Raw genomic sequence first — 25,424 nt, 5'->3', positions numbered from 1 at the left:
ACTAATGAACAACAAATAACATCAACAAGGTCTTGTTTTCCCTACAAAAGTATACTTATTCAAATTAGTCTCGCTCTGTATTTTCCTGTGTCATCCACACTCCACCTGCAGTGACTCTGTTCCATTAGTGTGGCCAGCCTCAGTTTGAGAACCACCATAAATTTATTCACTGATACCATTTGTGCTGATTAATTGTCTCTGAAGGCAAAACACACACACACACCAGGGGTTTATTGTAGGCAGTTTTTTCCTCTCCAAACAGAAGAAGCCTATTAGAGATCAGGGGTCAGCATTTCCTTTGTAGTAGAGCTGTTCATCAGAGTCGAGGCAAACCAGCTGTAAACAGATTTTTGTACTTGTGCTGCACACACCAGACCTGAGCACACACAGCCAGGAGGCATCTTGAATGCCACACTGTCATAAAATAACCAGAGTGTGTGTTCTTTCTTAAAGTATATAGTTACAGGAAAACACCAAAAAAGCCTTTGCAAGGTTGCGTAGTTTGATTTGATATACCTTTATTAGTCCCACAAGGGGAAATTTCCTTGTATGACTGTTATCATTTTATGTAGTGGAAGGATTTTTCAGTAAGGAAATTGGCAATCAGTACTAAAGGGTCATGCCAAATCAGTCCTTCCTGATTTTTTTTTTTTTTCCATCCTCCCTTCAGGAGTCAGTGGGAATCTTGTCAGTCCACTTTGTGATGCCGTGGTTCCTGACCCTTTTCACTTCCCTGCCCTGCTGGGACTCTGTTCTGGCTGTCTGGGATCTCATCATTCTACACGGTGGGTGCACAGTCACAGAACTTCACTTGGGTAACTGGCTGCTGGCCTGCAGATTTCAGTAAAGATGACAGTAAAAGTGATCTTCTAATCTAATTCTGGGCACAAAAGCAAAAACTGCTAAAATGTTAAACTACTGCTCTAACTTCTTCCCACAGGCTTGTCAGCTGTCTTCCGTACCGCTCTGACCATTGTTGAGCTCTTGGAGCCCCGACTAATGGACCTGAAGGATGAAGGAGCAATATTACCCCTGCTGTTAAGAGTACCTGTTGATGTGTAAGTAAAATGAGACTTGAGCTTGAGCTTTCTGAATGCTCTGCTGTTCTAGCATTAGTGCACAGTTATCCTTCTATTTCTGACATCTATCATTGTCACATGTCTTTAACTTTCATGCATTAATATTTTCCCAGACCACCCTCATGCTTGAGCTGCATGGGTACAATGTGCTGCACATTTCTCAGAGCCAAGGGCTCAGTTTTTAGGCACTAAATAAAACTCCAGGCAGCTCATGAATATCAATCAGCTCATCAGACTGGACATGTTTGACATCAAGCATTCCAGGAAAAATAGAGTGTTAGTGTTTTGGCGAGGTTGTTTTCGTCCATGTCTGGATTAAACATCCTTTCTGCTAAATTAGTTTCTTCAATGGCAGCCCATGGTGCTTTTGGTTGAAGCCCTCTGTCTCTCTCTCACTATGCTGAATATAAACGTCACATGCCGACGGACATGTTTTGTTGACATGGAGCTGTAGTTATGGAAACTCAGCAGGGTCACTGGGTTTGTGTATACAGTCTGTCTGTGAGAGACGTGCAGCTGCACAGTGAATATTAAAATTCAGTTTATCATATTTGTTTTAATAGATAAGCTCCCTTCAGCTACTTGAATTCTACCCTCCTGTGTGCTTCTCATTGTAGACAGGTGACACTGTGTGGACCCAAGGTTGTTTACCTTGGACAAAGATCTGTAAAGTAGACCCTGGACAAATGGAGGCAACGCAGCCAAGTAGTTTCTATAAGTGTAACTGTGTCACAGGTAGTGATAAAGCACTTTATCATGAGCCAGAGATGGAGCATATGTACTAGATACGCACGAGTGACTTGCAAAGTAGATTAGAAAGGACCAAATATGCAGGACTATTGAGTGTAACAGCTTAATAACTGTTTAATCATGCTGTACTTGTAACATTTATAGCTAACTTACATTCCGCTTAAAAAAGCAATCAGTTGTGTTTTCTTTTATGTTACAAGGAAAGAAACAGAACATTTCGATCCATCTGTGAACCTCTTCTGCAGTTTGTAAAAGCATGCATCAAGGGCAGCACTGACAGGCCCGTTTTGTTCTAGCCCTGGCGTTCAGTGGGCAGCCTGCCATCACGTCACATTGAGAAGTCCTTGTTGCCTGCTTGGCATCATTGCAGAAGCTTGGTCAGAAGTCAACACTAAGTGGTCCGGCTGTCTCCCAGGGCAGGATCTCCTTACAGTGGGAAGATACTGCTGAAGAAAGAGTGAAAGGGGGCAAGTGGGGAAAGGAAAAGGGATGAATGGGGGGGTCAGAGAGGGAAATGGCTTGGGAGAGATGGTACAATTTTTTTATTTTTTCTATTTATTTATTAATTTTTTTTGGGGGGGGGAAGAGAGGGACAAAAATGAAGGAGGAGAGGGGCTGAGACCTTCAACCTCTCCTTAATTTTCTTTAAGCTTCTCAGCTCTTCTGCTCTGTGAATGGTATAAATGGGTGTTGTCATGCAGCCACATAGGCCATTCTGATTAATGAGTGGTTGAGAGGCTCATCCATCTCATGTGACTGTCTGTCTACACTTGGCTGTCAGTCAGCTGTCATCTCAGACATAGGCTATAATAATGACTCCAAACACAGCCTATATCACCAGTCAAGGAGCAGCTTCTGTATTTCATACCGGTACATTATTTTTCTTTCTTTCATTTAAACTTTTGCTATTTGTTTTTCAAGGGACTCTTAGAACCACTTCTCATTATTCTTTCTTTTCATTCACATTTTTAAAAATCTCAGGTGATTACAGATTAAAATGAGATATCACATTCTTATGCATCAATATGTATAAGCTGTTAAAACTCTTGAATTACTCACAGCTGTTCTGCATGTACAGGGAGTGCAGAATTATTAGGCAAATGAGTATTTTGTCCACATCATCCTCTTCATGCATGTTGTCTTACTCCAAGCTGTATAGGCTCGAAAGCCTACTACCAATTAAGCATATTAGGTGATGTGCATCTCTGTAATGAGAAGGGGTGTGGTCTAATGACATCTACACCCTATATCAAGTGTGCATAATTATTAGGCAACGTCCTTTCCTTTGGCAAAATGGGTAAAAAGAAGGACTTGACAGGCTCAGAAAAGTCAAAAATAGTGAGATATCTTGCAGAGGGATGCAGCAGTCTCAAAATTGCAAAGCTTCTGAAGCGTGATCATCGAACAATCAAGCGTTTCATTCAAAATAGTCAACAGGGTCGCAAGAAGCGTGTGGAAAAACCAAGGCGCAAAATAACTGCCCATGAACTGAGAAAAGTCAAGCGTGCAGCTGCCAAGATGCCACTTGCCACCAGTTTGGCCATATTTCAGAGCTGCAACATCACTGGAGTGCCCAAAAGCACAAGGTGTGCAATACTCAGAGACATGGCCAAGGTAAGAAAGGCTGAAAGACGACCACCACTGAACAAGACACACAAGCTGAAACGTCAAGACTGGGCCAAGAAATATCTCAAGACTGGTTTTTCTAAGGTTTTATGGACTGATGAAATGAGAGTGAGTCTTGATGGGCCAGATGGATGGGCCCGTGGCTGGATTGGTAAAGGGCAGAGAGCTCCAGTCCGACTCAGACACCAGCAAGGTGGAGGTGGAGTACTGGTTTGGGCTGGTATCATCAAAGATGAGCTTGTGGGGCCTTTTTGGGTTGAGGATGGAGTCAAGCTCAACTCCCAGTCCTACTGCCAGTTTCTGGAAGACACCTTCTTCAAGCAGTGGTACAGGAAGAAGTCTGCATCCTTCAAGAAAAACATGATTTTCATGCAGGACAATGCTCCATCACACGCGTCCAAGTACTCCACAGCGTGGCTGGCAAGAAAGGGTATAAAAGAAGAAAAACTAATGACATGGCCTCCTTGTTCACCTGATCTGAACCCCATTGAGAACCTGTGGTCCATCATCAAATGTGAGATTTACAAGGAGGGAAAACAGTACACCTCTCTGAACAGTGTCTGGGAGGCTGTGGTTGCTGCTGCACGCAATGTTGATGGTGAACAGATCAAAACACTGACAGAATCCATGGATGGCAGGCTTTTGAGTGTCCTTGCAAAGAAAGGTGGCTATATTGGTCGCTGATTTGTTTTTGTTTTGTTTTTGAATGTCAGAAACGTATATTTGTGAATGTGGAGATGTTATATTGGTTTCTGGTAAAAATAAATAATTGAAATGGGTATATATTTGTTTTTTGTTAAGTTGCCTAATAATTATGCACAGTAATAGTCACCTGCACACACAGATATCCCCCTAAAATAGCTAAAACTAAAAACAAACTAAAAACTACTTCCAAAAACATTCAGCTTTGATATTAATGAGTTTTTTGGGTTCATTGAGAACATGGTTGTTGTTCAATAATAAAACTATTCCTCAAAAATACAACTTGCCTAATAATTCTGCACTCCCTATAAGTCCTAATTTAGCTCTTAACTCTTTAATTTGATTTGCATCTGTGATCCAGGTATGTGAGTTTAATAGATGTTTTTCTCACTTTTCTTAATTTTTCTGTTCTTTAAAAAGATTTGCATAGTAAGTTAGTCAGCAGCTTATGGAAAATTGTTTTTCAATTATCTACCCTAAAATTGTATTACTGAGCTCCAGTTGAATTCATTAGCGTACTTTTTCTTTGATATTATAAAAATCTATTTTCTTTATCAACCTAAAATGGATTAGAATTTTTTTTTTAAACTCTAGTATGTACTTTTGGCTGCCCCTTTAGTTCCAATTGGTTGGCACAGCAGCTGGATACACATGTTTTGATTTGGCACAGATTTTCCACCAGATGCTTTTCCTGACACAACCCTCCCTATTTTTAGGCTTGCGACCAGCACTAGGAATACATTAGCTTGTGACCCCCTGAGGCTGGGTTTAATGACATTCTCCCTTATTGTTAGCTGTTAGCTGCCACGTGTCTTGAACACAGTATTTGTTATGATTATGCTCATCGCTAGGATTTTATCGATAATGATCAATATTCTCATTAATATTGTTGGTATAAACAAAACAACATAATGGTGATGATGGCTCTTTAAAAAAAAAAAAGATATATGTACCTTTTGTTTACAAGACCTGTTAAATGTATACAGGCTATAGCAGTCTGTCAGCATAAAGCTGGCACCTTAAAAACAGCATAAAGAACTTGCAGATTGGCAACTTCAGCAAATAAATTAAAAAAGCAATAACTAGATTTTAAGCTAAGTGAAATTGGTCAGAATGCACTACACCAAAAACCTCCTTTTGATTGGTCACCTTTGTTTGCCTGGAAGACGCTAACTTGTTTGCAAACACTCACCACCTACTCGTTTTAAGTTTCACTGCTGCTTAAAGTACAACCCAAACTGGAAATGAAGAATGTTCACCTTCAAGTTAAAAGCTGTGCGGACTTATTTCAACGGCCGGTTTTCGATTTGCATTTGCTTTTGTTTTTGTTTTTTTTCTCAGTTTCAGTACTACTTGGTAAGACGTTTGCAAGTGTTTGCAAACAAGTAATCCTCCATGTGAACTATTTGCAGTACTAAAATGAGCTCCATTGCGCTTCATGTCATGAAAACTCTGGAATCGTGTCCTGTAGCGTTCAAGTTTGTGCAACCCCCACACACCCAGCTCACGCAATTCCTACCGCTTGGAGTCACTGCCACCCTCTACTGCACAGAACACCAAGGCAGATTGCACAGAGACTTCCTTGTGTGGTGTAATATGTGTTGATGAGGGGAAATAAAATAGTGCTGCCTAAAATTCACACTTTTCCATCTGAGTTGTAAAAGGCCTGCATGACACACAAATTCACATATTAGTTTTTCAAACGCGCGTTTCAAAAAAACGTTTTGCATGAATTTAGAAAAAAAAATAGCCAGGAGGTTGCTGTTTAACTACCTGCTGTGGCTGAGTAAAACACGTGTTCTGGGTGGAGCAACTGAAAAGATTCTTTGTCTACTCGTGTGTGTGTTTGATAAACATTTCAGGCTTTTTAACCTCAAAGGTTTTAATTGAACTTTCAAAACAAGAGTTCTTATCTTTAAAAAGACATTATCTGTCACTCCACCTTGGTTGTTTCCATTATGTCATTTCTTTGTTGTGTGGGTGTGTGTCAGCCAGAGAGAAGCCTGCTGTGCACTGTCCAGCTCTGAAATGTTTTCACTCTAATCTTTTTTTTTTTTTTTTGGTTTGTTTTTTTCTTTATTTTGCGGGGCGGGGATTGATTTTTATGTCTGCCCACTAACAAGCTGTTACCTAAGCTGTTACTGCCACAAACTACAGACATATTTTGTTAATTATTTTTATGAGTGTTGTTATCTTGACTTGAGGTCGAGTCAGCCTCATATTTAGCTGGAGTCAGGAGGCTGCACTATAGAACCTCTGATAAAGCAGCCAGATGCACTGCATTGCTTTTAAATAGTTTTTTCCAGAGGCTGCTGGCAAACCTATTCAGTGCTTATTCAGTATGTTGCTTTTAGGTGCATTTGGAGAGCACAGCATGTAGAGACACAGTAAAACATATAAAACTCTTCAAGTTAAAAGTTACTTATTTGTAGGTTTATAGTCTTCATTTTCAAATAAAATTGGCTTGAATTTACTTTGTTTTTGTTTCAAATCACCTTGAAACTTTCACTACCCCTCCGACTCATTTACCGCTTTCTTTCAGTAGCTACTTTTCATTGTGCCGTCTTCAATATCTCCTGTGCAGAGTCCTGTCTCTGTGCTTCCCCCTCTGCACCCCCTCCCACTCACTTCCCATACACAGCATTCTTAGCCACCAGTACGATCTCTTTCTTTTTTTGTTTACCCCCTCCTTCGTCAATTCCCATAAAACAGTGTGGGTTATCCCTCCTCCCCTGTGTTCTCATTTTCTTTTCTGCAACCCCCTTTCCTCTCCTATGCGTTCTTTCATTCATTCATTTATCCACACTGCCACTCTAGTTCAGCTGGAGGGGTTGACACATCATTTGTTTATTTCACAGTGACAAGGGTGGCTTACAAAAAAGTCTCTGCTGCATTCACACTGAGGGTTGCTCAGTTGCTCTTAGTGAATCAAACTTTTTAAAATACTTTCTTAGAAACCTGATACAAAAAATGTCTGGGATTGATCAGCCTTGTGCTGTGTCGTATCGAGCATGTTTGCTCTTTGAGAAATTCAGTCTATGAGAGAAAGTTGACAGAAACGTCTCGGTGGTTTCTTTAAAAGATCTAACACCATCTGGTATATACTTTGAACTACTTTAAAAGTACGTTAATTCCTTTTTTTTTTAAAAAACAACAAAAAAACAACCTTATTGTATATTTCTACCATATTGATAATGCGATGCGTTGTATTGTAAAGAGTTATTAGGTACTGTAATGAATTTTCTTTCCTTTCCCGAATCTCTCCCTGTGGTAATAGAGCTGAAAATGTCTGTTGGTGAAAGTGCTCTGGTCAGTGACCTCCTCTTAACCACACCTTCACAATAGACCATTGAAGTTAGTTTGATGTAGATCACATGTTATTTCCAAAGCCATGTCTTATGTCTTTCACTTTCACTGTGTTCCTCTTAAACACTGAAGTTCAGCGATGATCTTTAGCTTTGAGAGTTTGTAAGTAAAGTGGATGTGGATACAACTTCAGATCATTTCAAATTATACCACTATAGTAATTCTTTGTCCAACTAAAGAACTCTTATCTAACTTACGAACTTGAGCGGGCAAAGTTTCAGTAAAAGCAATACTGGTCTGCTCTGTTTGTTTCTTTAGTGGTGCAAGCTTCCGGAGGATTATGGTTTATTTAGTTTTGTAAGTAAAGTTTTGTGACAATTGAAAGAACCGTTCTGCATCTCTTGCCTGGTCTTCATAAACTGGAACGTTTTTGTGTGCCGTGTATGTTTATGGCATCAGTTTGGTTTGGTGAGGAAGGATTTCTGCTCATCATACATCAGCAGCACATCACCGGCTCTGAAACGTTTGCTTGATCTTTTAATGAGCTGACAAAAACCCAGATCCATCAGAATTCTGCCTCATTCATCTATCTTCTTCCCACTCATTTCACTCAATTTTCATTTTCCGGAAAGTGCTCTGGCTGTTATGTGCAGCCATCTGTCATTCTATGCTGGGACATGGCTGAACCTTGTGATCTATCCCAATTCCAGTTAAAAATGGTTTTTAACTAAAATTTCTCGTCTGCTTTTAGAGTGAACTGAAGATCAATATGTGTATTAGGACTCTGTGTTAAGTACATATTGAAGTCGGGTTTATTTATGCTAGATGTTCTTAAAGCTGATTCCCCGAAGCATAAATCATTCATACAGATAAGTTATTCTTTATCCAAGATCCAGTTTTTACTTTACAAATCTGTATGTTACAGATGATCTGCCTCTAACACAGATGCCATTTGCAGTGAACTCTGGGGCTAGCCTGACACTTTCTTTCTCACCTATCAATCATCTTCTCAGTTACTGTTAATTTCAGTTTTTTTTAAAAGCTGGAAGCAATAAACCCAAATTAAATTATAGAAACCATACCATATCGAATCCATTTGAATAACTTTGGATGCAATTGTAAGCAGATTGAATACTACATCAGAAGTTGCATTATCATATGTCCACTTTATTTTCATAGTAATGTGTCCTGTACTGTCTCTTAATCAAAGGGCCCAGTATACTGTGTTGGTTCCTGCCCTGTGGAATACAGAGGTCCAAGACTGGGAGCTTAAATGCATGAACAGCCTGGAGCTGGATGAAAGCCACAATGAACCAAAAGCAGGTACTCATGCACTCACAACCAGAACATGTTTTGTTAGGCAGAAACTTACAAAGCAGAGGGACACTTTGGGGCACTCCGCAAATAGCCTTTCAAATTCTTGTAACTCATTCATCACTTAACCTTTAGTGGCACACATGCTGATCCTGTTACTTACACACACACACACGCACACACACACTTTATTCACAAACCTGTTTGTGAGAACTCTGCTACAACAGGGTGAAAACAGTTGCCCCTTGTTCACCTCAGTCCCTTTTTTCCTACAGTTTACCGCTTTATAAATGTTAAACTGCTTGTTAGGTTTTTGTCTCCTACTGAAGGGCTTTTGAATGTCTGTTGTTTTGCTGCTTGCCACAAACAAATCAAAATATTTAGCTTTTATGGAAATGTTCAAATTAAAGTAAATATATATGCTGGTAAGGCACACTCTGACTCTGGGTGTCAGTTGACATCTTATAGAAACTGATTTAAAAAAAAAAAAAAAGGCTTCTCATGTGTGCATGCGTGTGTCAGTTCAGCTGTCCCTGGTATAACTGAACATAACAAAGGAGCTTATCTCTTTTGAAGGTTGTTCAGGTATCACCTCCACAAGACATGGAAACCCCTCACCACTGGAGTCTCATCTTCGCAAAAGACTGTTAAGAGTGTGTGTGTGTGTGTATTTGGGGTGCATCCTGACAGACTCAGAAAGGCTAAGAGATGAGTCACATGTTGGTGGCTGCAGGGCTGTTTGTCAGTGTAGTGGGGAAAGCAGAAAGAAGGGCGCGTGCGTGCGTGCGTGCGTGCGTGCGTGTGAGAGAGTCAGGATGAGTCATCCTTATTTGCCAGCCTGTCTGACTGTCTAGCCCTGAAGACAACAGGGGGGGGGAAATGAGCTGATTCATTTACTGCCTCTGACAGAATCCAACAGTCTGTTTCTTTTACATTTTCACTCACTCTGTCTGCCAGTGACGCTTAAGAATAATCAGAATGTCATTACACATTTCTTGATGTGTGGTCCACACTCTCATTAGCATTTCAGCCTCTTGAATCTTGAAACAAAGTGCCTCAGCTTTAGAACATTATTCATTTTGGAAAATAGATCTGTTCATGAAGCAAGACTTAGACATAACTTACAGTCAACCTGAACTTCCCATAACAGTCTGCCACAGTCACAAAAAACGTTCTTCGGCCCAAGAAGATCAAATTATCCTCCATCAACAAGTACATCCCCACAGAGCACTAATCGCAGCATCAAGAAGTCATACTGGTATTACATGAAAAAGCCAAAGACAATAAGACATATTAAACCCACAAAAGAATTGTGGCAAGTTTTCCATAATCTGCCTGCCACATACCCGAAACTATGCTCGGAGAACATTGATTAAAAAAATTGAAAATGAACTTTGGCTAAAATGGAGAAGTTACAAAATACTAAATTAGAAAGATTTAGCAAGTAACTGTCTGATTTTAAAACTTTGCAGCTGGCTACAACAAAAGATAAAACACTTTTTAATAAATTATTATAAAAAGAAAATTGAAAGTGTCTATTGAGTAAATGTCAAATTTTTAATGGCTAATGTTAACATGTGTACCAGATAAGTTAACATTTGTTCAGTGGTGGGTTTAAAAAATCAGTTTCTCAATTCAAATGGACTTTAATCCAATATCCATTCAATAAATCCTGAAAACATTTTTTTAATATAAATGCATTTTGCAAGAAACGTCCCGATCTCAGCTAAAACCTCACAAGACCATTTCAACAACCTAAACAGATAAAACACCAAATGATTAAAGCACAGGTAAGCACATACACGGACACGCCATCTGGTGCTGAAAGCCGACATCTCGCAGAATCTGAAACTGTAGGTTTCATCTCTCTTCGATCAAAGTTCGCTGAACCAGCAACAAAAGACCAAAACTATGCTTCACCTTTGGAAAACATTGGTGTGAATTCTGTCCTGCTACCACCACGATAAAATCTTCCTTCATGCTCTCTCTCAGTGTACGTCAAGGCCAAAATCCACATGTTAAGTTGTGGTTGATTCGTGGTTTTCTTCATTTTTTGATCTACTGCAGCATATTTTCAGTGGGGTTATATGCCATAAAAGACCAGGCCAGGAAAATCTCCTAAATATTTTTCTGTGTTTTATCCTGAGTTACATTGACACAATGGCATCTGCTGTTATGCTCTGAAGTGTCAGCTTTATTTTTATACCAAGATGGTTTACACAGTAATTGTAATTTTTGTAAAATAATTTGTCAGTTTCCACATGAAATTGTCCTCTTGTATGTGCATGCGTGTGCATGCGTGTGTCGTACCATGAATTAGGACTGGGCGATATATCGAGTTTTTAAATATATCGATATATTTTCATACGAGATAAGAGATGTGACAATATCGTTTATATCGATATGTTACATTATAATTATGCTTGTGGGACCGCAAGTTTGCCTCTCTTTCATCCACTTTTGTCTCTACGCTGCGTTACTCTGCCTCGCCTCTCTCCTTCACTGAACACAACTCTCCCTCCCGCATCGCTTCACCTGCAGGTAACGACAAGATGGACCCGGCAGTTATCAAAGAGGAGCTGGTCGGTAAAAAGAAAACATTTGGAGATTACTATTTTAGTGCTGCAGCGTTACTCTCGTATTGTGGAAATGACAGTCTTCACTAGTGTGGATAGTTACAAAGCTTTCTTCGTTATGAATGAGCATACATGTTTTTATTGAATATTTGAAGAACCAGCAAAAAAACCAAACTCTTGTAGAGGACATAAAGTCAGAGATAGAAACGACAAGGACCAGGTGCATCTAGTACAGGTAGAGCTGCTGCAAAAGCATTAGCAGCACGTGCTGCCTCCGATGTGAAAGGACCTTTATGCTGCGCACTGTGACTCACAGCCATGGTCCCAGGTCAGCCCTGACTTTGTGTTAAACTAATCCTAAAGTAATAATGGTATTTCTAACCACTGATATACCACAACTTTATCCTTTCAACAGCTGCTGAAAGTTAGGGCACCTAGCTTCTATCGGATGTTACATAGAGATCCTCCAGCTTCAAACTGTATTACCCTTCAAGGACCTGCAGTCAAAAAAGCGCCCCTCCAACAGCCAAACCCATCTGTTCTCTGATTGGATAGTTAAATTTGTGATTGACATGACATTGGTCAATCAGATGAAAGGAAGAAAAACAGGGTCAAAATTCGTACTTGTAACTTGAAACTTGAGTGCAGAGTTTCACACGTATTTTTTGGCTAAGTCCACACACAAATTCTTTTTACACACGCAAATTCTTTTTACACATGCAAATCCTGATTTACAAGTACAAAATATTTATGACCACAATTTTATGGCGTTATTTTTGTGCCACTATTCTGAGCGCACGTAAAAAAAATTGCAAGTGTTGCATTTTGAGGAGAAATTTATTTTGAGCGAAGAAAAGCTAAATTTTAGTGAACAAAATTCATTGCTGCCTGCAAATTTCAGTGTTTGCTCGCAATGTGTTGCTCGCGCTCTCAACATTTCTGCCCATGCGCGCTCAAATCTTTCTCTATTTGTGAACAGGCATCTCCGAAAACGTTAGAGCACTTGTGCAAATATGTGATGTCTTGATGAATCGAGCAGATATTAGAAGTTTACACAGCACCATTCTCGCATGAAAATATCTTAAAAGTTTATTTTGTGACCCAGAAAGAGTAATATTTCAAACTCCGCCACTCTGCGTTCCTCTGCCACTGCCTCATTTGAGTTTGAGACGAAATGCATTCTTGAATGTTGCATTTCGTCATTGAAATAAATTTTTTGCACGCAGCAATGACTTTTGTTCACTCAAATTCAGCTTTTCTTCGCTCAAAATAAATTTCTCCTCAAAATGCAACACTTGCACCTGCAATTTTTTTTTTTACGTGCACTCAGAATAGTGGCACAAAAATAACGCCATACAATTTGAGCCCATACAATGGTGGCAAACAGAGGAAGTCACGTAAGATTTGCGCATGCATGGTATCGATCGGGTTTCCGGTACGGATCGGGTAGCGACAAGGACCACAAATGGCACCTGTAAGAGACGTGGTTACAAAGAGGATGTCAAATTCCAGGCTGTCAGTCACGCAGTAGAACTTGGGAACAGAGCAGCTGTGAAATCTGTCTGTCTTTGTTATTATGCTCGGCGTCTTTTAATTTACATTTTGACTGCGCAATTGTGAGCGTTTTGTTATGTACAAAAACAACATTGTTTTAATTTATTTATCCAGAATTATTATTATTTATTAAATGCTCATAATTTATTTCTGAGTAATTTTTTCATGTACATTTGCGCTGTATGTTAATAAAAGTGCCTATGTGAGATCTGGGGCGACCGTGGCTCAGGGGGTTGGGAAGCATATCTGTAACCGGAAGGTCGCCGGTTTCGATCCCCAGGCTCTCTGTCCTGGTCGTTGTCTCCTTGGGCAAGACACTTTACCCTACCGCCTACTGGTGTTGGCCAGAGGGGCCGATGGCGCGATATGGCAGCCTCGCTTCTGTCAGTCTGCCCCAGGGCAGCTGTAGCTGCCTCCACCAGTATGTGAATGTGAGAGTGAATGAATAATGTCATTGTAAAGCGCTTTGGGTGCCTTGAAAAGCGCTATATAAATCCAATCTATTATTATTATTATTATTATTATTATTATTATTATCTGGGACACAGCTTTGACTAAGAACTCTCTTTTTGTTCTTACTTTATGGCTTTAAAAAAATATCGAGATATATATCGGATATCGCCATCCAGCTAAAGAATATCGGGATATGAATTTTAGGCCATATCGCCCAGCCCTACCATGAATATCCAGATTGGTTCAAGAAGGAATTTCTTTTCTTAGTTTTTTTTGTTTTGTTTTTTAATAAAGGTAGGTTTTACTGTAATCAAAGCCCCAAATGCTGATGCTCAAGATTATTGACTAGCAAAATACTGTGGCATTAGAGCGCAGGATTGACAGAGAGATGGACCTTTGTACAGCTTTTTTGACATTTCATTAAAAACCATGTGATTCATGATTAACAAAAATAATTCCATTAATCATCAACTATGATCTGTGCCATTTCTCACCAAGTTCATGTCATATTGGAAATGCAGTTTTCTTTGAAGCCACTTCAAGCTCATTGTTTTTAAAAGTGGTAATGTATATATAAAATCTTTAATTACAACCTCTGTTATTTACAATTATAACTGCATAGCATATTAATGAGCATTTTTCATGGGAAAAAATGTATATCCTGTGACCATAGGGGCCTTGGGGTCACGTCCAAAAGCAGGCTGAGTCAGCATAATCTGAAGTCACTCAATTCTCCCTTTATTGCTGAGTCAAGCTGAGAAGCACTGAGAACGCATAGATGTTGTTCTGTCCCTATCCTGGCCCCTCTTAGACCTTTCTGCTTTCTGTCCTCTTCCTGTCCTTCTCTGCTCTTCTATTATTCTCCTTTTTTATTAGGTTCTCTGTTGCCCTCTTTTCACCCTTCAGTCCTCTGCTGCACTTCATCATTTCTCCTTTCCTCTTTGTGCTGTACTTCCATTTCCTCTCTTGCCCTCATATGTCTCTTTCCTTTTTCTTTTCTTTTTTTTCTTTTTCCCACACCTCCCCTGGTGTAGTAGCAGATGCCAGTGTCCTGTTCTCCTCAGCAGGCTCCCATGATACCTACGCTGTTTTCTTCCTGTCCGCCTGCTTCTTGAGCCTCAGTGCAGTGACTCAGCATTCATTTTATTCAGTGCCCCCAAACTGTTTCCTCCAACCAGTGCTGTGTATCCTGCATACATTTGAATTTAAATACTGTCATATAATGTAATACCCATTTTGGAACGCTGAATGATTCAGTTATTAACTACCATTAAAATTACCACATCAATGACTAGGAGAGGGTAAGGAATGTTATTAGTTGAGAATAGCAGAGGTTTGCTGCAAACCTGTATAACATAACATAGTCTACTGGCTCATCCAGCAGTGTCTAGGAAAGTTTTGTTAATATCAAACCTTCGAGTTCAAATTCTATAATTGCACTAATTTTACCTTTTTTTTTTCTTTTTCTTTTTCTTTTTTTTCTTAATGTCAAAGGTGTATTAGCCACTGTTTTATAGATCTCTTTGGTATTAGTTAATTTCTTTTCTATTCATATTAATCATTTATAACATCCAGCACTACAAACAGTTTTACATTTTTGACCCAGATGAAAGTGGGGTTTTGGGGGGTTATTTTTAAGGCAATCATACTGTTATCATTTTATTTGGTGAATTTTGTGTCCATCTGTTCTCTAAATCTGTTTTATCCCCTTTTCACACCATTTTTGACCTTGACTCTTTGTCCATCTGTTATTTGGCTCCTGCGGACACACTGCAGTAGTTTATGTATATTAGCGTGTGTGGGGGGGGGGGGGGTGTTTGTGTGTGTATGTGTGGCTAGACTGCGTCAGAATCTATTCAGGATCATTTAGTGAAAACTGTAACGGCACCATTTCCTCCCTCTCTGTGCTTCCTTGGTTTATGATAAATGATTCAGGCACACAATACTACCTTTGCAACTTGGTGTATTACATTTTTTATGCTTTTGCTGTCATTTCTGCTAAAGAGAGCGTAACAAGGGAGTAAGACAATATAAAACAAGTATGATTCTTTCACAGCTCATAGACCTTAACAGAACATTCTCTTAGGGTAGAGGGGTTTAAAATTAGTCTGTTTAAATAGTTGAAAATAGTCTGTGTTGGAACAAGCTAGCAAAAAAATAAATGGCCTCAGAACTGGAATGACCACACACAAACAATGACAAGAGAGGTGCTTTTTTTTTTGTTTGTTTGTTTGTTTGTTTTTTTGTGTCAGAGTCCAAAGTTTGTGACCTATTTATATATATTAAAAAAAAGAAAAATTAGTCTTGCACAACTACTGCAAGTGTCCAGATGAGAAGCTGTTTGAAAAGTTGCTTTGTGTTGTGCATTATGAATGATGTACATTGTTCTACAGTTCGTGACAACCACTTGAAAAATAGTTAAGGATCAGCCAATAGCTATAATCTCTCCACTGTATCCTGGGTCTAGTACGGTGCGTCCACTTGGCAGGACACGCTCAGCCAGAGTTTCAAAACATGTTTTCCGGTGTTTGTGTGTTTGCGTATATTGGTAAATAGTCTAAAGTCAACAGGATTTCCAAAGGGGTTATACGTAAAAGTAAAGAAATGACCTGTTTTGCAGATGTCTTTATGACTCTGCATTATTGTACATACTGTTTTCCACATCATTATCAACTTATTTTACACTGGTTGCAATTTCTTCTACTCTCTTGGCTTGATCTCTCTTGTAAAACACATTTTTAATGTCAGAATTCTACTTTTGTAATTAAAGAATATATATAGTCTTGTTGTCAACAACTGATTGCAGCTTCTGCCTCATGACAGAAATGTTCTTTCTGGCTTAAAATGGCTAGATAGCATTCACAAGAGATATGTGTGACAAATATTTCATAGATTTTAGGCCAACAAGACATTCACTTTTTGCTCAGTGATCACTTTTTGGCACACCGGAACATGAACCCAGGAGGTGACCACCTCAACAGGCTCCTTTCAATGTGGAGGAGTAGCAGCTATACTCTGAACCCCTCCTGAATGACTGAACTCCTCACTCTGTTGCAAAGGGAATAGCCCATCCGTCCTTTGGAGAAAGTTAATTTCCACCGCTTGTGTCTGTGATCTCATTCTTTCACCTTTGTTATTTATTTATTTATTTATTTATTTATTTATTTATTTTCAATTTTTCTTTTTAAATCTTGCTAGCAAAAAGGTCAGGCTGAGATTAATATATTTATTGCCTTTCTCAACAGCAATCGGAGTTGCTAAAGTAAAATATTGTATAGAGATGTTTGAAGCCCTGTGATAGACTGACGACCTGTTCTGAGAGCACCCCGCCTCACCCTGTGATAGTTGGGATAGGCTCCAGTCCTCCCTCGAAACTGATAAGTAGAAGCGGAAGAGGATGTCACCTTTCTAACCTCCATTATCCCACCTACGACCTTTCAGTTGAGAATGCTTTCTAGTAAGCTTTTCTCCTAAGGCTTTGTTGTAATTGTCCTTCATCTTAATTTGTCTTTGGTAGTTCACTTGGAATGACACCTACTCAATCAGTCCATGATGTAATTCTCTATTAGCTGAATTTGTGTTGTAAGGCAGAAGAAGTTGGTCAGGGTAGTTGTTTTGGGTAGTCCTTTCAAAGTACACCTGTCTTTACCAGGAAATCTTTATTTCACTTAGTCTACTTACATTCCTCTCCTCTTCCTTTGCTTGATTGTCATTGGCATCATTGGAATTCCCTACCCAACAGCGAATCTCACCCAGTATTCTTTGCTAATTTTAAAAATGTTTTGAATTCATATAAATTCTTTTGCCTCCATTTTCACCACCACTTGTCTTTACATAGGGAAAAAAACACACCTCAAGAAAGCAGTGTAGCATTTGCAGTTTAACATAGTGCTCAAAACTAACACAATAAAATACAAAGTCACACAATAGCGCAAATTAACCAATCAAGGAAGTAGTAGCTTCCATATTTTCTAAGGTACAAAATGGTTTATGTCACTGGAGTGGTCTACAGTTCCTTGGCCTCTCTGATGTCTTGCACTACAACATCTTTACTATTACATATGACCTCATTTATAATGGGGGCTATGTACTGTTATTTCAGTGTGCTCTGTCCCAAAAAAAACCCTTGAAGAATCATTTAATTCTACCAATGGTATATGACATGAGACTGAAATTAAAAGCACAGCAAATCAACATATGACAGAATTAAAGAAATGGAAAATGTCATTTCTGTTCAAAATATCACTGACATAGTTGTTGGATTACTGATCTGTTCTGTTAATCAGTTTATAGGCTATCCAACTAATCTGTTTTATCATGTGCATAGTTTGTTTTAAGTTAAAGAATAGTTATATTGATATTGCATCTAAATATGTTTTCATAAGTTAGGAGTTGTCACAGAAAAAACACAAAGCAAGAGACTTTAACACAGCTTCCGTGTCCTCATGTCTCCTCATTAAATGAGACGCAGGCAGCTGGTTTGAAATTCTGCGCTTGTTTGCACACGGTCCTTAATTAGATGAAATTATGAGCCTTATTAATTATTTGTGATTTGTGTATAAATGTGTTGGATAATGGGATTAGAGGCTGCAGGTGGGAGAGGAGATAAGACTGTGCGAAGACAAAAGCTTATCTTTTTATAGGAAAGAAAGGAAAGCACTGCTGGCTCAGATCATACTGAGCCCCGGATACTTTCCTCCAGGGTTAGACCCTGAAGGTTTTCCTGCCTGGTTGCTTTCCTTTTCTCGAAGTATGTGTGTGTGTTCACATACTCCAACACAACATTGACCTATTCTGCTGTTACACCCTGTGGAGTCCCTCTGGCTATCCTGGCGTATGTGTGTATTGCTATATAATTGAGGTAAAAGGAGAAACGTGCTTGTGTGGGATCAAATAAGAGCAGGAAAGAAGCACTGTTTTGTGCTCATGCATGTGAATAAAGCACCTTTGTTTACATTGTGCTGGAACTTGGCTTTCAGGCTCGAGCAGAGAATGTGCCATCTTAATAATTAATGGATTGTCTTAATTATGTTTACTTCCGTTAAAATCTAGGGCATAATTTGTTAAAGGGGTTATTCATGTTTTGCATACACATACATTTGGGTCATCTCTTTTCTTGCCAAACAGTGTAAAATAGTTTTCTCTGCTGCACTATTTTAAAAATAGAAAATGCTAAAAAAAATAAACACACAACAAAAAACGGTAAAACAAACAGGATGTAAAATCGGCATTCATACTGACCCACAGAGAAATTGCAGGGTAGACCTGACTGTTGCCTCCATTATCACCAATCAAACTTACCTTTATCTGTGTTGGATAAAGGTGTTGTGTTAGACCAAGCTATTATCATGTCACAATGGCATGGCATTAATGTTGTGGGTTTAAATGAGCAGCATCACATTCTGTTTAGATTCTTTCATCTGTGTAGTTTGACAGTTGTAATTACATGTTAGAAAATAGATAAATGACTGCTTTGATTCTTTTCATGCACTTCCTCTTGTTTATTTTTTCAATGAGCACATCCTCCCCTTTTTCTCTCAGTCACTGTACTAAGAACATTAACAGTGTCAAAGCTAACATTTATCATATCCTGCCTTTTACTTGTTACTTATTACTCATGCATCTCAGCCTCTGGAGTTCTTGTTAGAACTTTAGCCCTTTGGGGATGAACTTTGACCTTGCAGTAAGGCTTAAGCCATATTAAGAGGCACACTTTGAATGACAGGGTGTGGTAGAGGTCAATACCCATGGGTCAAAGGGGATCAGGGCCAAACAGGCCCACTCCCATCCATTATGTCCTGTTTTCTCTCCCAATCCTCTTTGTCCAAGTTTCATCAGATTAAGTTGTTATAAAAGTTAGTTTCTTGTTTGCACAAGATAATTAACTTATTCCCTGAAGTTATTATCACGAGTTAATAACTTCTTCCTACAAGTTATCATCCCCAGACTTGTGGGGTCCACTGTCTCTTGTCCTATTTTGTTTTTTCCTCCAGTATTCTGGTTCTTACATAAGCTTTACCTTAAATGTAGTTTATGATTAGCTCAAGCTTAGTTCATGGTTAAACAGAACAGTTACAATTTTATTTCTAACTTATCCTCTCCTGTGAAACTCTTTCCTACTCTATTCAGCTTGTCCTCTCTCTTTCTCATTTTGCCTCCATCCTCCTCAGCCTTAGCCTTTTCTTTGCTGTTATTTTCCCTCCTCCCTTCTTCCTACCCTGCAACATCTATTCTCTTACTCCTGCCCTGTCATGGCCTCTATACTCTTAAGCCATTGATATACCAATACACTAAAGGGACTTTTCATTTCTTTGTCCACATTAGTGACTGAATCAGCGCATGCGAAGACCTTTTTGTTTTTGTTTTTTACCCAACTCCCCTGTCATCAGTTACTGACTGCTGTTTGCAGTTCTAACCACCGATTAATGCCAATAATAATGGAGCTTCTCCAGTCTGTCGGTTTCATGCACGCAAAGCGACAAACATTCAAAAACAAACCACAAGAATGATTTAGTTGCTGTCTCCTTTTTGAAAAATGACAACATACTGTCTGAGAAGAGATGATCTCCTCGGCTATTTAAGTGTTTTTGTAAGCCCAGACTGTTGTGACAAATAGAAGTGTAGGTGTATGTGTTTGTTTGCTCTCATGGAGCCTGATGCTTGATGATTGAGTCCTTTTGAGGCGTAATAGTTAAGAGGTTAAGATTAGATATTGTAAACACATTCAGGATTTAGGACATAACTCATAATGGGAGTTAAACAAGTTGAACCATGTTTTGACTTAATCACTTCCCTGTTTAAGGTAAATTGCAGAAGGATATCAGGTGCCTATGATGCTGGATGTTTATTTACTATACATCATTTGATCATGCCAAGACTAACACTTGGCACTATCAAACACAATTTGTCAGCTAAAAGGAGCGTACAAGAGCAAAGGGAAGAAAACACAAAAAATAAATTCAAATGTAGGAACTGAAGCTTATAAGAACCTAAGAATTAGAAGTTAAACCCAAAACTCTGTAGAAACAGGGGCGTAGCTCAAATTGAATAAGAATAAATAAGAACTAATTCTCTAAATTACTATAATGAAAATGAAATGGGGTTCTAAGTCCTCAAGTAAGAAAAAAGGTCAAAACTCTGAGATCACAACATGTTTGAAAGGGTGACTGCCATCGGATGAAAGGAATGGTGCAGACAGCCAATCTGCCAATCACAGGCCTAAAATAATTTACTGATCTATGTTTCAAAATCTAACATCTTAACACAGAAAGTCTTCAGCAGGAAACAAAAGGTCTCATCTTAACTGAGTTAAATTATGATTAATTAAATGTTTAGAAACTAAATGTTTTAGTTTCTACACAAACTGTTCGTAAGGGTGAAGTTGAAGTGTGTTTTGTTGCATTTTCCTGAATATACTGGGTTTATTTTTAACCCCTTTATCTAATTTCCTCCTTCTGTCGTCCTCTTGCCTTTCTGTAGCCAAATGATAATTCTTTCCTACTGTACCCTAAGATACATGCAGACACACAAACCCAGTGAGTAACATGGCACAGCAGTTCATAGGAAACAGCCAGTTATTTCAGTACTTTCAAGACCTTAACGGTCATGTAAGTAAACTTTAAAATCAGTATTGTATTTAAACTAGATTTAAAATTGCTAATAATTAAGAACAATTTCTGATTTATAGTGGTGGCTTTTAAGAGTATGTCCAGAAAGGTCTTTTGTGAGTAGTAAAGGGGAGGGTCTGTGTTTCTTTCTTTAAGTGGACCGTGGCCTCTTTGTGGAAATCCCCTTTCTTTTTCTCATAGCCACAGACTTCAGAGATTATCTCAGTGTTCATTTGTCTTCGTCTTTCCTACTGTTTTTGTTCTCGTGTTTACCTTTTTGTCTGCCTTTTTTTTTTTTCTTTATTAGTATTAGCTGTATAGTTTTTTGTTTTGTTTTTTTTCTGCTTGCCATTGCTCTAGTCAGCCTATTTAAATAGAGCCTATGGAATACATTTCTAACTAAAATGTAAAATATTGAAGCTTTATTTACTTTTCTATAAGACTGACCAGAGGCAGACCTCTAAAATCAATCAGTTGTTCTTGGAGCCTTTTATTTAACCATCTTAAGAATTTAAGAGTTAAGTTACTTCAGCTAGCCTCTTCTTTTTTCTTCTTCTTCTTCTTCTTCTGGAGACTTCCCTCAAAGTTTAGGGCATTTAGAAGAATGCTTCTAAATAAAGGCTTTAAAATATTGATTTCTTCCTGTTAGAAGGGAGTTTTTCCTTCCCACTGTCGCCAAAGTGCTTGCTCATAGGGGAATCATATGATTGTTGGGTTTTTCTCTATATATTTTTGTAGGGTCTACCTTACAATATAATGCATTTAGGCAACCATTGTTGTGATTTGGCGCTGTATAAATAAAACTGAATTGAATTAATTTCAGGAATCAGCCAGAGACATAAAAGGACTACTTGTCCACTTGTTGCCAACCAATAGCATACTAGAATTTTAGTGTCTTTACCAAAGCAAATATTTAGAGTAAAAAAAATTCTCATCTGTGTCCTTGTTGTCTGATTTATTAGTCTGCAGACTTAAGATTGATTAGTCATGTCTAGTAGGCTAAAATAACAAGAACTTTGTTAGGCCATCTATCTCATAAGAGATTATGCCCCTGGTTTAATGAGTATGACGTGCTGAAGAATATCCACAGACATGTTTCCACTCGAGCAGGTTAATTCACAGTTGGGTGTTTTTTGTTTTACACTTAGTTAACTGTAATGTCCGCTCTGAATGCTAGAGTTGTTTTTCACTTCAAGCACACAGTGTCAGTGCTGTTAATGTATACTCAAAATGTAATTATATAATTTGAAATCAGTCATTTGACTGTGAAAATCAACAATCAGTTATTTGGTTCCACCCTGATTCTACGAGCCATTCGATCTCTACAACCACAGTGAGAGCTTGGGCCATAATTCTGGCCCTTGTCCACCTTAAAACATAGTTATCATTCTTCATATCTTGGTGCACACATGGATAATGTGTCTTCATGACGCATGAACCACCGCATTCTTTCTTTCTCTAATAAATAAACAGAAACGACTGAGGGTACCTTTAGCTTACAAATAAACTATTGTGAATGATGTGACTGATCAGTTCATTATAGGGCTGTTCGATATAACAATATATATCGGATGACGATATAAAAACATCTATCGTTTCATTTTACGCTATCGTTTGTTTCGTGGTGTCGCAAAATAAACTGTTTACGGCAATATTTTTTTCATCGTTTTGATGGTCACTGTAGTGGCTATATTAATTTCTTAGTTCTCTCTTTCTTTTATATTTAATATAACCACACTACGGACGGACAAGCGCCTGTTTTTTATGCGTTGTGGTTAGCAACAACGACGGTAACAGCATCGCGTGTCTGCTTGTTTATGTTCCACATAAACCTTTCACAATAAAGCTCAAGATCCTGTTGAGACTTTCCAAAATAAACTGAATTACGTGAAAGAGCAGATTATTTACGGATGAGAAGTAAAAAAAGAGCCGTCAGGTGCTAAAAAATAAACCTTAGACTCAAACAGGCTTTTTCCCCGCAGCACGCCGTGTAATAAATACTCACAAAGAAAACGGCGGCCGTTACAACTTGTGTCTAAAAATGTATAGTTTCATACATCGGTTAAAACACTCAACTCCAGCTACATGACGTGCAGCTGGAAACACTTCCCGCAAGACTAGCTGCCCGAGATTCACAGAATTTACAGAAAATGTTACATTTTTGTGATTTATATCATTATCGGGACGATAGAATTCTTATATGGGGATATGAGATTTTGGTCATATCGCACAGCCCTAGTTGATTACTCACAATGCTGATTTAAATAAGAAATGATATTTTTCATCATGTCTTGTTTGTCCTGCAGGATTTTTTTTTTTTTTTTTTTTTTCTTTTGCAAAATAAATTGGGTTGCACACTGCAGAATCTAAGGTCAGCAGTCTGTGTGTTTATTACATCACCAAACATATGAAAAGATTGCTTAGTAGACAGAAGTCCTGTCATTTACCCTCGGGTCATTATGTCACACTAGAATTTCCAATTTTCAAAAATGCTGGCTGACAGCTTTTCTGCTTACTACTCGTAGTAAAACCTTGTGTTTTCTGCGCTGACTCCCAGGTGTCACATGTCATTTCCAAACTTATTGCACAGATTAAAGAGAAAATGGAACATGGTAAACGTCAAACATGAACATGGCTCTGACTATTTGTCTCCATGTTTCCCGTCCTCTTCTGTGTTTCTTCCCTTAAGACATTTTGTGTGTCCATTACCACCCCTCCTTTTTGTAAATGATCAGCACTTCAAAGCCTCCATTGAGCAGTGTCAGTAAGCTCCCAGGCTGCAGAATCTGCTGAGCCCAGGCTTACATTAAAGCTTATCCAATCCCAGCTACAGGTGTGCTGCGCTGCCTGTTCCCAGGGGACAAGAGACGCTTCAAACACACCAAAACACAACCTTCAAAAGGCTGCGTGTCATCAGCAGTAATTCCTGAACACTGAGGAATCAGCAGAGTGCTCTGTCATCTGAAACTGACATTGAGAGAGTGAGAGAGAAGCAGAGAGAGTGTGGGCAGAAAAACACACTGTCATTCATACCTTCTCATTATATCCCTGAGTCACAGAGAAAGCCCGGAGCTGAGCTTTCCTACACTCACATTACCAACCGGTTGTGTGGGAGTTGGGATTTTGACCATATGTAGTAATAGCTGCAAGTAACCACATCACTATGTTTGTGTTGGTTTTGTATATTTGTCTTTCTGTTTGTGTATATACATGGATATGCATGTAGGTGTGTCTAAAAACAGACCTTGAGGCATGCTGTGGGCATGTGGGGATTGGAGGTGGAGGTTCTGGTGGGGGATCATTGTTCCTCCAAGGTGATGAAGGGAACACTCGTCTATACACTTAGCTATACATTGTAAAGAGATGTTCTAAACCTGGTTACATTGTATATCGGTGATCTATAGTGAATTCAGGTCGTGCTTTGAAACTCTTCACAATTGTACATCTATTGTCCTGTAAATGTGAAGGTGATCTGAAAGTATATTATTTAATTTTTTTACTTGTTCAAAGTTTTCAATGTTTTCTTCTAACAAGGTTACAAAAAGCTGTTATGTCCTTCCCACTTTACTTTGAAAATGTTTTAGCTGTCTTTGCTGAGTCAAACGTGGGAAACTGTGAATGCCTTCTGTTCATCTGGACGTAGCGTTTTTGTCACTCATCCAAATGACTTTTTCAGTCGAATGCCTTATTAAGTTTGTCACCTTCCAGTTGGAATTTCTTGATAATCTCAGAATATTTTCATAGTGATCCCTGAAATGGAATCTGCCTCATCTTGAGCTGTTGTATCTCTGCGCGTAGCTTGAAGTTAAGTCTTAGCTAGTTTTAATTAAATAGATTTCCATTTGGCTTGATACTCAGGGATACCCCAATATACCATACATAACATAATATTCTTTTAGGTCGACCAACTCTGTTCTTTCCAAACTCTTCAGTTTTCAGGATCATAGCATCATGTTAACTAATGATATGGACTCAGCTTGTGAGTTTCAAAACAAGATCAGATTTTGGATGGTGGTTGTCTCCCAAATTTTGATCAGTCAGACCAAAAAACAAACGACACGAAGTTTTCACTGAAAGCTGCAGAGGTATCAGGCATTAATGCTCTCTTTGTAAGCTCGGACATATATTAGGAATAACTAAGATATTGCAGATCACAACGTAAGCGCAACATTACAAGTTTTCTCACATATCAGGTTTTTTTCTCCTTATAGCTAATTAATTTGTCCCTTTTTGTAGAGCCACTCAACACCACTCATTTACCTTACACCAGATCTTATTAGATTAGATTAGACCAAGTGCTGGGACATGAACTTTTCCCTAACCCTCTGGAGAGGCAGCTCCATTAATCTCTTGCAATTTGAGCCTGTGTCAGCCCTGTGATAGACTCTGGGCTTTTCCAGCCTGTAACCCACCTTTTCCTAAACATGTGCCAAGATACACTGCACACTCTTCTGACT

At 38.7% G+C, this 25,424-nt stretch overlaps 1 protein-coding gene across 1 annotated transcript in view; it reads left to right on the top strand.

Annotated features, from left to right (window-relative positions):
• LOC309710021 (uncharacterized protein) overlaps positions 1-25,424 on the top strand; it is a 61,144-nt gene that overhangs the window by 10,186 nt on the left and 25,534 nt on the right. The window contains exons 8-10 of the mRNA XM_082539118.1: positions 671-785; positions 941-1,058; positions 8,674-8,786. Coding sequence (XP_082395244.1) covers positions 671-785; positions 941-1,058; positions 8,674-8,786 — 346 coding nt within the window. The remainder of the gene's footprint in view (positions 1-670; positions 786-940; positions 1,059-8,673; positions 8,787-25,424) is intronic.

Source organism: Aulonocara stuartgranti (assembly GCF_965226115.1).
Source record: "Aulonocara stuartgranti genome assembly, chromosome: 7".
Taxonomy (NCBI): Eukaryota; Metazoa; Chordata; class Actinopteri; order Cichliformes; family Cichlidae; genus Aulonocara; species Aulonocara stuartgranti.
This window is presented reverse-complemented; position numbering and strand designations above follow the sequence as displayed.